Raw genomic sequence first — 13045 nt, 5'->3', positions numbered from 1 at the left:
CTAAAAGGATGTGTCTTCAATGCAGCAGTTGCTGTCAAACAGCCCTCAAGATAACCTCTGAGTTCTGAATTTGTGTAACTAGAAAGTGCTTCTAGTTCCTTAAAATAACCTTCTCTTTCATGCCTGTAGGGAATAATCAGATTCAACACATAGCAACTTATTTCAATTTTTAAAATTCCAATTAACAGGAAAAAAAAATCCTTAGCAGTCAATTGCATGATATTCCAAAAATGTCTTAATTACCTAAGCCTGCCTAGCCATAACTTACTGAATGCTTTTTATTCTTAAATCAAACTAAATATGGAATTTAATCCAGGGGGAAAATGAGAGACTGATTACAAACCATTTTAATATCCTCATGAATCTTTTTATGGAAATAAAAACTTCAGTGAAGTTCTGAGGCCTTGTGTACAAGTTGGAGGACCCAAGGGATGGGACCCCAGAAGATGAGTTTAACAGGGGTCAAATACCAGGGAGTCTTTATATGACACTGAGTTTTGTGAAGAGTCTTAGATGGTTCTACCTAATTGGTCATCTAGTCTTTCTACAGTTTAAGGAACAAGGTCTATAGTTTGCTTAGTGGTGAAACTAAGGATTTAGATCTCTAATTCCCATATGATTCTCTTATTTGTTTAACTAGATAAAGTTCATTTTGATTCTCTAAAATTCAAGGGTCATATTAGAATTCATTTTGGTTATATATTCAAAATAGAAAAAAAAACTAAGCAACCTCTTTTTGCTAAATATGCCCATACAAGTCATTTCAGCTAAAGTAAAGTTTTTTCTTCCATACTTTTTGATGGCAGTTCATTACATTTTATCTTCAGGCTATTTGCTTTCTTTTAGCAAGATCCATTATATATATAGTACTCTTATAATATGTTGGAGGAAAGTAGGCAAAAGTATTGTTATTTAAGATATTTCTCATAAGGGGTGAAGCATACAGACTCACTTACTCCCTCACAAACACACACCTACAAAAGAGAACACAGTCCTGGGAGGGAGAAAATAAACCCTGAAGGTACATATTATAACAAATCTAGAACCTAAACTTTGTGCCACTGAAAATGTACATGACACATTGGTAACCCATAACAACATAATTCTTCAAAGTGGCTGCTGATGTCAGAAAACTAGGGCACCAAAGTCTAGTAATTACAGCTCTGAAGACAAATGAAGCCATAGCTAGCAAATGTCACTTACTGATCACTGTGTCACCACAAGGCATGTACTTTTTGCGATGGTAAAATATCAAATATAACACAAAGTGATACAGGGGCTTCTGCTTGTATCATTTTCTACCTTCTAATCCATGATTAACAACAAAAACTAAAGTATCCTATTTGGTAACATTTAAAGCTTCATTGGAAGATGATTACACTACAAGAAAAATGAACCTCCACCTCTCATATTTTCCTCTAGAAAAATGTTATTTGCTACAAACTAAATAAACTTTTAGAAATCAAGAAATAGTTCCAAAAGGATATTCATTAAATTGTGGTCTCTGTGAAGTAGATTTATTATTTAACCTGACATAGGCAAAGCATTATGTTTCATTTAGAAACCTCTAAAATCACTCTGATCCTTTGGAGCTTTAAAAGCTAGTAGATTTCCTCTAATTTACTATTTCTAGAAACTATTTGAATGTAATGTCTAAATGATGATGAAAAGAAAAACACAGCGCTTTTTATAACTTAGGTGATGTTAAGAAAAGACTTTAAATGGTGCCTCTTATTATTTCCATCATCCAGAGAGAACATAAATAGAAAAACTAAAGTTAAATAACAAACTAAAATAAAATCAGCAGGCTTGTTGAACCCAGGCCCCTCTCACCTCAGTTTATTTCAAAATTAGTAATAGTTCTCTGATGGCTATATCTAATTGACGCCCTCGTCTTCCTACAGTTAAAGAAAGTAAGTTTTATATCCTATATAATAAAAGCCTAATATGCAAATCAACTGAACAGTGGAATGACTGGTGGAACAATGGTCACTATGATGCACGCTGGCCACCAGGGGGCAGATGCTCAACGCAAGAGTTGCCCCCAGCTGCAGGCCCCAGGCCAGCCATGGCAGGTGCCAGCAGGGCTACCCTATCTCTCCGCCGGTCGCCCCACAGATGGGCCCTGATCATTGGCCAGGCCTCTGTGAATTTCATGCACTGTGCCTCTAGTCCTAGCTAATAAGAGAGTAATATGCAAACTGACCATCACTCTAACATACAAAATGGCTGCCTCTATCTGGTCAAAGATGGCTGCCCCATGTGGATACAAGATGGCCACCAGGGGAGGGCAGTTGGGAGGGACCAGGCCTGCAGAGGAGTGGTTAAGGGGTGATCAGGCTTGCAAGCAGAAGCTGTTAGGGGCAATCAGGCAGGCGAGCCATTGGGAGCCAGCAGTCCTGGATTGTGAGAAGGATCGGGCCTAAATGGGCAGTCAGACATCGCTTGAGGGGTCCCAGATTGGAGAGGATGCAGGCTGGGCTGAGGGGCACATCTCCCCCTGCGCATGAATTTCGTGCACCGGGCCTCTAGTAGTTTATATAATTTGGAAAAGATTGTTTGATTTTGTTTTCTCCTAAAGCTTATTTTGGACAAAAGTTACTTTGGGAAGAGAAAAGCCAAAGAATAACTAAAAAAGAGATTAAGAAACTTAAGGATATTTAGTCAGGTTTTCATTACTTTAGTTTTTTAAAAGAATACTTCATTAAGCTGAATTTGACACTCAATAAAGACAGAAAACCCATAATTGTAACTCATTTTCTGTGTGTCACTGGTTTAGTGAACTAATACAATTACGGTATGTAGTCATAAAACATTAATAGACACTCTCTATCCCAACCCCATTTCTTTCTGGATCATAAATTTGGTACTAAAAAAATACTCATTAATATTTATCCAAATAACTGTATCTGTTCAGTTTAAAGGATATACAATTAACATATATTCAGAAATAGTTAAATAAGTTAAATTTGAGGTTATGTACTTTTGTTAATTGAAAAAAATATTAAGTAAAAACCAATCTATGAAAGTATGGAAGTTGGCTGAAGTTTTCTTTGTACCCAAGATGAAAAGCCTTATTCTGTCTATGCATTTTGATCAATCACCCAGCTGCCTGGTTTACATGAGGCCAAAGTTTAAAACATAGAAGAGCTTTCAAGTATTTGTTCATACATTTGCTTTGGAACAGCATAATCAAACCCCTTTCAGGTAGTTTGAACACCTAGAGAGTCACCCACCCTGAAGACTTCAGATCTCTGTTGTAGGTCTTCAATTAGTGATCTGATTAAAACCTCAATGAGTCAGGATCAGATCACTTAAGCCCTCCTGCAAAGACATATGAAAGAAAAGGACAGATGGAAGTGGGTCACAAGAGCTACTGAGAAAAGGTATTATGTTTCCACGATTGGGGTTATTTTTTCCAGAAGGGAGACTTGTAAGAGACAAGTTCAAATACAAACATGGAGGGTTATACAATTTGCAAGAAAGTATTTTAGTGATCTGGTAGCTCCATCTCCCACCAATGATCTTCATGTTGGGAAAAAATGCTCAGGTTTGACAGATATGCCAGTTTCAGATTTCAATTCAGGCAAATACAGTGAAACTGATCTAGAGAGGCATAACTACATTAACTTCAAATTATAGTAACGTACTTATTTGTCATTTCCTGCAAACTTTGGAAGCTTTTTGCTTTCAAGCCACAAAAATAAAGTATCAGGGGAGGAAATGTTTCAGTTCAAATTTATTCCAACCATTGAGACATCCAGAGGTAATCTGAGGTCTGCATATTTATTTATTGTTATTTTTGTTATGCTAAAAGTTTTAGTGCCTTATTCAGAGAGCCAGCACTGACACCATGGACAGCCAGGGGTCAGTTAAAATCCCTTCCCTGCTACTCAGCTGCTGGACATTTCCAGCTGCCCAGCTGGGGAACAGGGAGAGATGGGGAGATGAGAAAATACAAGCACTCAGTTCTAAGGATTTGTCCTTGAAATAAGTACACAGACAAATCAGAGCCTATTAACTTCCAAAGTGACCACTGACGCAAGATAGCAAGTGACCATAGCAGCAGAAGCAGGCCCTCTAACATACAGAAACAACCCTCTATTTGAGATCCAGATCCCCTGAACAACTCAAAAAAACTAAGATGTTGCAGCGAAGATCACAGAAACAAATAAAAGCAAAGCAAGTAAGCAAATTCACTTGATTAAGAAGTTGGAATTTTCTGATTTGCGGCTTCAGCACTCACTCTGAGATGCAGCCTATCTCTAAACAGAACTGATGCAAAACAGTGGTAAACCAAGCTTAATGACACAGCCTGCGTCAGTGTGCACCAGGCTATACTAAAAAAAGACTTTTCCAATAAAAAAAAAAAAAATTTAAGCAAATTTAAAACCAAGTAAGTATATCTCCTGTATGATAATTTGTACTCAGGAAGCGAAACTTTTGTACTGTAGCTGAAAATGTAGTTTTAGAGCTCTAGAAGATGTTAAATAATGGCTTATATAAAAGTACAAAGGGATGGTTACGAATATTATTTCTGATTTACTAGAGGTTTTAGGAAAAGATTATTTCAGAACTACAGACTTTTTTGTAGGTAGCAAAGTTAAGTGCAGATAACTGTATAAAACATTTTCCCACCTTCTAGATGTAATCTATGAAGCATGAGTTATTCTGAGAACATATACCATTATATCACATGGGACACTTTGTTAATACCTGAAATTCTAATAAAAGGCAAGCCCTCTGATGGTGGGGGTGGAGGTGTTAGGGAGGTGGAAGGATTGAGCAAAAAAGAAAAAAAAGAGAGAACTCAGGAACATGGACATTAGTGTGGTGATTGCAGGGGGACAGGGGGTGGGAGAAGGCATAGAGGGGATAAATGGTGATGAAAAAAATAAAATACATATTAAAAAATCTGTTTAAAAAGCAAAAATAAATTTAGACACTGAAATTAGAAAATTAAACTTCAGCTAAGAGAGTCCCTGAACACTGAATGCCTTTCTGCTTACCCACAATACTTAAAAACTGCCTATACCACTATTGTGTATAATGCTTTATTGTCTACCTGTATGAAGACTCAGGGGAAAGTATTTTTCCTTTCTAGTTTTTTTTCAGCTTAGCTAACAGCAAAGAAAAATTTCAAGTGGCATTTTCATGAGGTCTTTTTTTAAACAAGTTGATAAATTGTAAATGGCCTGGCTACTAGGATGAAATCTATGGTTGGAAAAGTACTCTATCTTAAAAAACTGAATTAAAAATCAATTGACATGATATCATATAATATAATTCTGAGAGTGTTTGGGAACCACAACTCCATCTAGATCCTATGAAGGATTAATGCTAATGCCCACAGTTAAGTTCCTAAAAAGATCAAAGGCTATTTCTATCACTTAGTTAATAAATATGCTTCTTAACACTGTCCTAAAAGTAAAAAATTATTGCCTAATGTTATACTCTAATAGCTGAAGAGTAGTGAACAAAGAGAATTAGTTTAGATTAGAACATTATTTTAAAATTAAATCCCAGTGATGCATGCTATTACAATACATTCTACATTTAAGGCAGTGTGTGTGTGTGTGTGTGTGTGTGTGTGTGTGTGTGTGTGTATCAGGGACCCACTAATTGAAAGTCTTAGCTGACATAATTTCCCTTCTATAAAATAAAATAAAATAAGCTACACTATTTTTAGATCTTAATAAAATTAAGCTCATGACTAAGACAAATGTGATGGTAGGAAAGAGAAGACATACAGAAAAAAAGAACATGTATATGTAGGGTAAGTTAAATATTTTACCATTTTTTATTATCAAAGAGTAAGTATTATATTTTAAATCATACAGTAAGTATGATGTCAAGATGATGTTTAGACCATTTCTAAAACCCAACTTCTAATTTATTAAATACAACACAAGGAAAACAAGAATTCAAGAACCATTACACATATATTACAACTGCATTTCTCTGTTTTCTTACCCTGTATGTTGTACAGTCGGACACTATGGGTAACATGTTCAAAAAAGCAAGTTACGTCCGAATAAAACCTTCCACGTTGTACTCTGACAAGGGGTTGGGTTGTATAAACATAAGGCTGAAGAGAAAATGACATTTTTAGAAAAATATTTTGGCTTTTAACTTTTCTAAGAAATATTTATTATAATTTCCAAAATGGCAAATTCATATCACCTGATATTTGCAATTTTAAGTGAAAACCTTATAAAGTGTAACATGCATTTGCTATAAAATTAATTTTCACTATACAATAATTACTGAAAATAGAAAATAAAAATGTTACAACTTGATTGGTATAGATTTACAAACATTCCTCCCAGCCATAAACATTTCTGATTAAAGTCCTTCTCTCTTGTCCATATGTTACTTATTAGATAAAGTGCTCGTTCTGCAGCAGTGACATTTTTCCAGGCAAACGTTTATTATAACCATGGCCCCCTAATGTTCCAGGGTCAGGCAGGTGGCAAAGATGACCACAGGGAGTCATCTAAACAAACAGGAAGCAAGATTCAGAAACACAGTTTAATCACAGTTAGGTTTACTATCCTAAAAATACACTGCCCTTTTACTTGAAAGAGCTAGCTGATTATAAAGCAAACTTATAAACCTGAGAAAGCCCCACTAATTTAGTTTTTATTACTTAGAATTTACATTCAAGAAAAATGGGACTAATATACATAACTTATGTGAACAAATTTAAAGCATTCATAAAGAGTTATATTTTCTTAAGTATTGCACACCTTAGAAAGTTCAACAGTAGTATAAGAAGATAGGCTTGCAATATGAACTACTAAAGTAGCATACGATTTTCAGAACTATGTAATTTTCTTCCAAATTTACCTCTTTGGCTACGGAAAAATGTTCTGAAAGTAATATAATGCTTTACCTAATGAACACACCGCTAGAAAGTAATGGAGGGACTAAAACCTGGAACAGTGATTTCTGGGCCCCTGCTTTTTGTCTAATATACCCAGCTACCTCTTTCCCCAATATGCTTTTATTTTTTCTTCTAACCACATGATAGTTTTCTTTATCTTTCTATCTAATATTTAAGTTATTTAAAAATAAAATGATTTTAAATAAATTAGTTACTATGGTCCATGCATAATATTTCATAGCACATATATATGACTATACAGTGAATACACACTTTGAATAATTATTAATTTAGTGGGTTTCATCTGAAAAGAAAGAAGCATCAATTGAGCTATCAAAAATGTATGTGTACACATGTTTATATATTTATTTTTTAAGTACAAGACAAAGCAAAATGCTATTCAATGACAAAAACTGATGAGGAAACATGGCCCCACTGCACATCCTGGAATGCCTGCTATAAGCTGTACCTTTCCTTAATTCCTCACTAATTTAAAAAACTAAAAACAAACAAAAAAACTAGAATTCTTAAGCATGACCTACACAATCCTTTAAAATTTATATTTGATTTTAGTTAGCAGGCTTTTCTAAGTTGTGGAACAAAAGTGACATTTTCAGGAGATAGGTTCCTAGGCAACAAAATATGGAGAATATTTAACTTATCTTGAAGTGGAGAAAGCCTTATAACTATAAAAGCAAAGAAAGGAAATCTTAAAAAAATAAGAATACAGGACTACACAAAAATTTAAAAGTACCTTAATCAAAAAATAAAATAAAAATTAACCAATTAAATAGCACATTGAGAAAATTGTGCAATATATGTGAAAAAGAATTAATTTTTATCCTATATGAAGAACACTTACAGATCTACAAGTTATATAAATGGAAAAATGATCAAAGAACTTAAGTAAAAACTCACAAAAGAAATATGAAAGGTAAATAAATGTGTAAAAAATTTAATCTCACTAATTTTCATAAAAATGTTAACATTAAAATATTTTTCACCTATTATTATAGGTAAAGCTTTTAAAATGGCTAATTCTCAATGCATGAAATGGTATAGTATTCAAAAGCTATTCTCAAAAAACACTGATGGGAGTGAACATGCACTCTTTCCAGAGAGAAAAGTAGTATGTATCAAAGGCCTTACAATGTCTCATCCACTAACACAAAAGGACTCTTCTGGAAAGTTATTCTCAGGAAATAATCAGCGTTGCATAAAAATAATGCTTCAGGGAAAGATTATCACAATGTTACAGTAATGAAGTATTGGTGGAAAATGTACATATACAATAGGAATTTTTTTATTACATATACACAGACATATTTTTTTCTTTTTTTGGTGAGAACAATGAAGCTCTACTTTCAGCAAATTTCAATTATACAATATAGCTATCACCATGGTTTACATCAGACCTTCAAACCTATTCATCTTATAACTAAAACTTCTCAAACACAACAGTGCACATTAAAAATTTTTTTGAAACCTATACCATCAGATTGTGAGCATTGTTGCAATGAAAAACATGTAATACAGCCGAAACCAGTTTGGCTCAATGAATAGAGCGTTGGCTTGGGGACTGAAAGGTCCCGGGTTCAATTCCGGTCAAGGGCATGTACCTTGGTTGCAGGCATATCCCCAGTAGGGGGTGTGCAAGAGGCAGCTGATCGATGACTCTCTCTCATCGATGTTTCTAACTCTCTCTCTCTCTCCCTTCCTCTCTGTACAAAATCAATAAAATATATTAAAAAAAAAAAAAAAAAAAAACAAACCTGAAATACAATAAGACAAAACTTACAAATGGTGGAAAAGGGGTATGTATAAAAGACAATAATACAACAAAATATTGGCGCTGGTTTCCATGGGCTTTTATGAAATAGTTGATAAATTTTATTGTTTTCTGTATTTTAAAAATGTGTCAAAATTTGCATATACTACCTTTTCAGTGAAGAGTGGGGAAAAGGGTGTTATTTTTTTTAAGGTACTAACAATTATGAAGAAATATGACCCAGTGGCCAAACTATTTTCTAGAATAACTCAGCTCACCAGCACTTACTTTGGCTTCCCCATCAGGCAAAAAGAGGTAGGCACCACTCTTGTCCTTTTTACTTGTGGTTCCATACCATGAAAATTGTACTTTTACCTTACGAGTTTCACCATCTTCTTTATTTATCATTTCCTAAAGAGAAAAAATTTAAAGACAACTCAGTATAAAATATTAATGTTGCATCTGGTTCCACATATATGTCAATTTAATAAGTTATCTCAGGATAGATTAACAAATGCTAATAGTCTCTAATACTCACAATTCTTGGATGAACACTCAAAATGTTATACTTAACCTTAGAATTAAAAACCTTCACAATAGGAACAAAAAGTCAGAACACACTTTTGTAACAAAAGAGATACATAAATTAAAAGCACTGAGACCAGTGCTTCTCCAATCCTTTGTAGTGGAGGAGCAGGTGTACTTTTTATTTCCAATATGCATGAACCAATATTTTTGGAAGGTACAATAAAAGTGAATTACTAGAAAATTAAATTTAAGGTAATATACCAAACACATACTCAAATCTTTTATAGACTCAGTAGGCATAAATTGACTGTCAAATTGTTTTCAAATTTTCCATAAACGTTTCTAAACAGTCACTGCTTCTACACTTTTGTGGACCAGTTACAAGCAGTTCACAAAGGAGCACCAGCCACAAACTATACTTGTGAGGAGCAAGTGGTCACTAAGACCACAAGAAGAAGGTTCACAGAGCTCATTCACCTTTTCTCTCAGAGTATTTGCAAAGACTGTTTCCCCTTTGCATAAGTAATTTCTACACATTATAATAAAATAAGCCTTCTATGTATTTCAGAACTATTCAGAACATACCTCCATAAGCCCAGATTGACCAAACTGAAGCTTAATAAAAGAGTTCTCCAAAGTTATTTCTTCAGCATTTTTCATATTCTTCACATTGAAAATGCTTTTATTTTCTATGTTACCATTATACAGGGCATATTCAGCTACATGTGGATATGAATTCGATGATTCCAAAAGTGTGTACACTTGCAGTCCCAATGGTGGCATCTGTGCTAGAAAGGAGATCTTTAAAAGACAGAAGACAAAATTTATTTAAAACAACAACAACACATTTATACTTGTGAAAAGAACAAACTAATTCTATAAATATGTTTTGATAACTCAAGGGTAGAGTGTCAACATCTCAGTTTATCCAGGTACCCTAATAACTTTAAATTAGTAGGATTATCAAAGACATTGTTTTCCTTGAATAAATGAAATCATGCGACTATTCTCAACTGTCTTATAGTGCTCATAATTGTTCAGAGGGAGAAATTCCCCATAACAATAAGGCCTTACTACAAACAATGATTTTTTCCCCTAATTACTAGGAATCTTTTTGCAATACTATATTTCAGTAAATTAAACAGAAAAATTGGCAATGTAATAATATAACTATTATTAGTTCAGTCAACACCAGCCACCCAATGCCTGGATCTAACAGACACAAAACAATGTTTAGAGGATGCACATACTGTAAGACAAGACCTTCTAGGAACTATATACTGTTCTATTTTCTAAATGGGGTGTTTCCTATAACATCTTACCAAAACTGGTATAAAACTTTTCATTTCTACTTAAAAGATTCTCAGTTTATTAGAGCAACCAACAACGGCTTTTGACAAACGGAAGTAAATCTCTTTTACAGTTCTTCACTTATATCTGTGTCTTCAGAAGTAACAGTTAAAACTGTACTCCAGATTCTAAAATTTCAATCTTACTAATGATGTTGGGGTTCAGTTTCATATTGCTTATTTTAAGAAATCCCCCTCCCTGTTACCTGGTCCAGATTTTCCCTAATTATATCTTGGAGAAGAAGCATCTTACTTATTTTAGAAAATAACTCTTTCATGATATATGTCTCTCCTTTGCAATAAAAAATTGAACGTACCCAAAATTATGTAGAAGGGTGGTATTTATCTCAATATCGATATGCGTAATTGTCATTAAACTGAGTTAGACCACAACAAAAAATCCATATTCTGTAAGTAATGATTACTTCAGGAAAAAGTTACAATATATATACTTACAAAGATATACAATATACATGTTAATATGTACTAACAGTAACATAGAATATACATACTAACAAATGTATTAATATTTTGGGAAACACAGAATTTATTTTCCTTGTGTCATTTAATTGGTCACTTAAATCCCCTGGTAAGTACCTCTTTAACCACTTCACACACAATGACTGGACAGCTCTAGGAGTCATGTATACATATATAAACTGGCTATACCTTTTTAATGATGCTTCTAGGTTCTGTGGCAGAAACATACCTCATAAGCTGTTTGTGAAATAGTACTGGCTGTATTCCAAACTGCACTCATTTGAATTTTCACAGGCTTCCCCGAAGCAGAGGACACTTTTACTGTGGGGGAACTCACATAAACTGAGACCAGTGAGGTTCGTTCTTGCTCTGAAGGATTATAGACCACAAGATACCTGCAAAAACAGCTGCTTCACTATTGTGGACTCAAAATACTTGCAGTTCTTTAATGCTATTTGTGAGATCCCCAGCTCATAGATAGTCATAGAGTCAACATGTGGAGAAATTACATGGAATATTTTGGTGAAACTTTTGGAGAACATGCAATTTCATCACAACAAATACTGCACAATACAAAGGGTAATGAAACAATGGTTCACTTTCTCAGAATAAAATGATATACAAATAGAAGCCATTAACAGGATTGTAATAAAAGTTATTTTCATGTCCCAGAAAATGACTGATATACATATAATCTGTCTCAAAGAATTAGCTCTATACATTTAATATCTTGACCCTTGCCTAATCTAGCAGAATTGAAGAAATAAATTATTTGCAATTTAACCATAATTTCAATGAAAATTCTGACATTAATTTTAGACCATTAAAACAGCAAAAATGTATGACTATACATGTGGAATCACATAATTCACAAATATATTTTAAATCCAAAAGACTCAGTTCTGAAAAAAAGGCATTTGAAGTTAATTCACTTAAAATAGGGAATAACATTTTATAATAAATAATGCAAATATTTGATTGGGACTTATCTAGAGAAAGGAAAATAAAAACTATTAAATAGCTGAAACCGGTTTGGCTCAGTGGATAGAGCGTCGGCCTGCAGACTGAAAGGTCCCAGGTTCGATTCCGGTCAAGGGCATGTACCTAGGTTGTGGGCACATCCCCAGTGGGGGGAGTGCAGGAGGCAGCTGGTCGATGTTTCTCTCTCATTGATGTTTCTAACTCTCTGTCCCTCTCCCTTCTTCTCTGTACAAAAATAAATAAAATATTTTTTAAAAAACTATTAAATAATTTTAGGCAATATTTGCCACTAGTGTTATTTTTAGAAGGGGTGGGGGGGAGAAACAAAACTGAGCGGGGTTTTGGTCAGACATTTTCCAACAGTTTTTATACTAGTACGTTATGACATCCTTCCTGTAACATTTGTTTTTACAGGATGGTCTTAAATATAGTTATATTTGTTTTTTAAAACGTCAAGGACTTCATCATTTTTCCTAAAGTCCTCTCTCTATTCTTTGATATTCCAGTGATTCTCAGTTGAAGAATCTAACATCTTTAGTTTTCTCAGTAGCATGACTCGGCCAGATATTCACTGTTTTATGGCTTTTCCTCTGAGTAGAAATGTTCTAGACCATACTATCACAGACTTCATGAATTCTAAAGCCTTTGCAAGATCTGATTTTAACTTTAACCAATTTGTATCATATTATCTTCAATTAAATAAAAGGATATTACGAAGACCATGTCTGACCAATACTATAACTCACTGATTAATTAGTGATTATTTTCATGATCTGAAATATTGTATCTCTATACAATTTTTTTAATTGCAAGAACATAGAACTAAAATTAGATAGCACTGCTTTTCTCCCCGAGTCTTAGCTGCTACAATGAAGTTGGTAGGATAAAGCTAGCATCATTTAATCAGTCTAGCAATATCCTTTATCTTACATAAGTGTCCTGTATGTTTCAACTGCATTACAAACAGTTCATTAAGAAATAAAATTAATACCTATAGAGGCCAAAACTAAAGTGAAGGCAACAGGAAAACATGAAGATAAAGAAAATCTGTAA

The 13045-nt window shown here is 33.9% G+C and overlaps 1 protein-coding gene across 1 annotated transcript in view; it reads right to left on the bottom strand.

The window, feature by feature from the left end:
• Positions 1 to 13045, bottom strand: part of MAN2A1 (mannosidase alpha class 2A member 1) — a 140500-nt gene that overhangs the window by 34472 nt on the left and 92983 nt on the right. Inside the window, exons 13-16 of the mRNA XM_084882803.1 lie at positions 11241 to 11406; positions 9768 to 9983; positions 8943 to 9065; positions 5974 to 6088 (exon numbers count right to left, since the gene is read on the bottom strand). Of these exons, the coding sequence (XP_084738929.1) occupies positions 5974 to 6088; positions 8943 to 9065; positions 9768 to 9983; positions 11241 to 11406 (620 nt within the window). The remainder of the gene's footprint in view (positions 1 to 5973; positions 6089 to 8942; positions 9066 to 9767; positions 9984 to 11240; positions 11407 to 13045) is intronic.

Source organism: Pipistrellus hanaki (genome assembly GCF_964339955.1).
Source record: "Pipistrellus hanaki genome assembly, chromosome: 4".
Taxonomy (NCBI): domain Eukaryota; kingdom Metazoa; phylum Chordata; class Mammalia; order Chiroptera; family Vespertilionidae; genus Pipistrellus; species Pipistrellus hanaki.
This window is presented reverse-complemented; position numbering and strand designations above follow the sequence as displayed.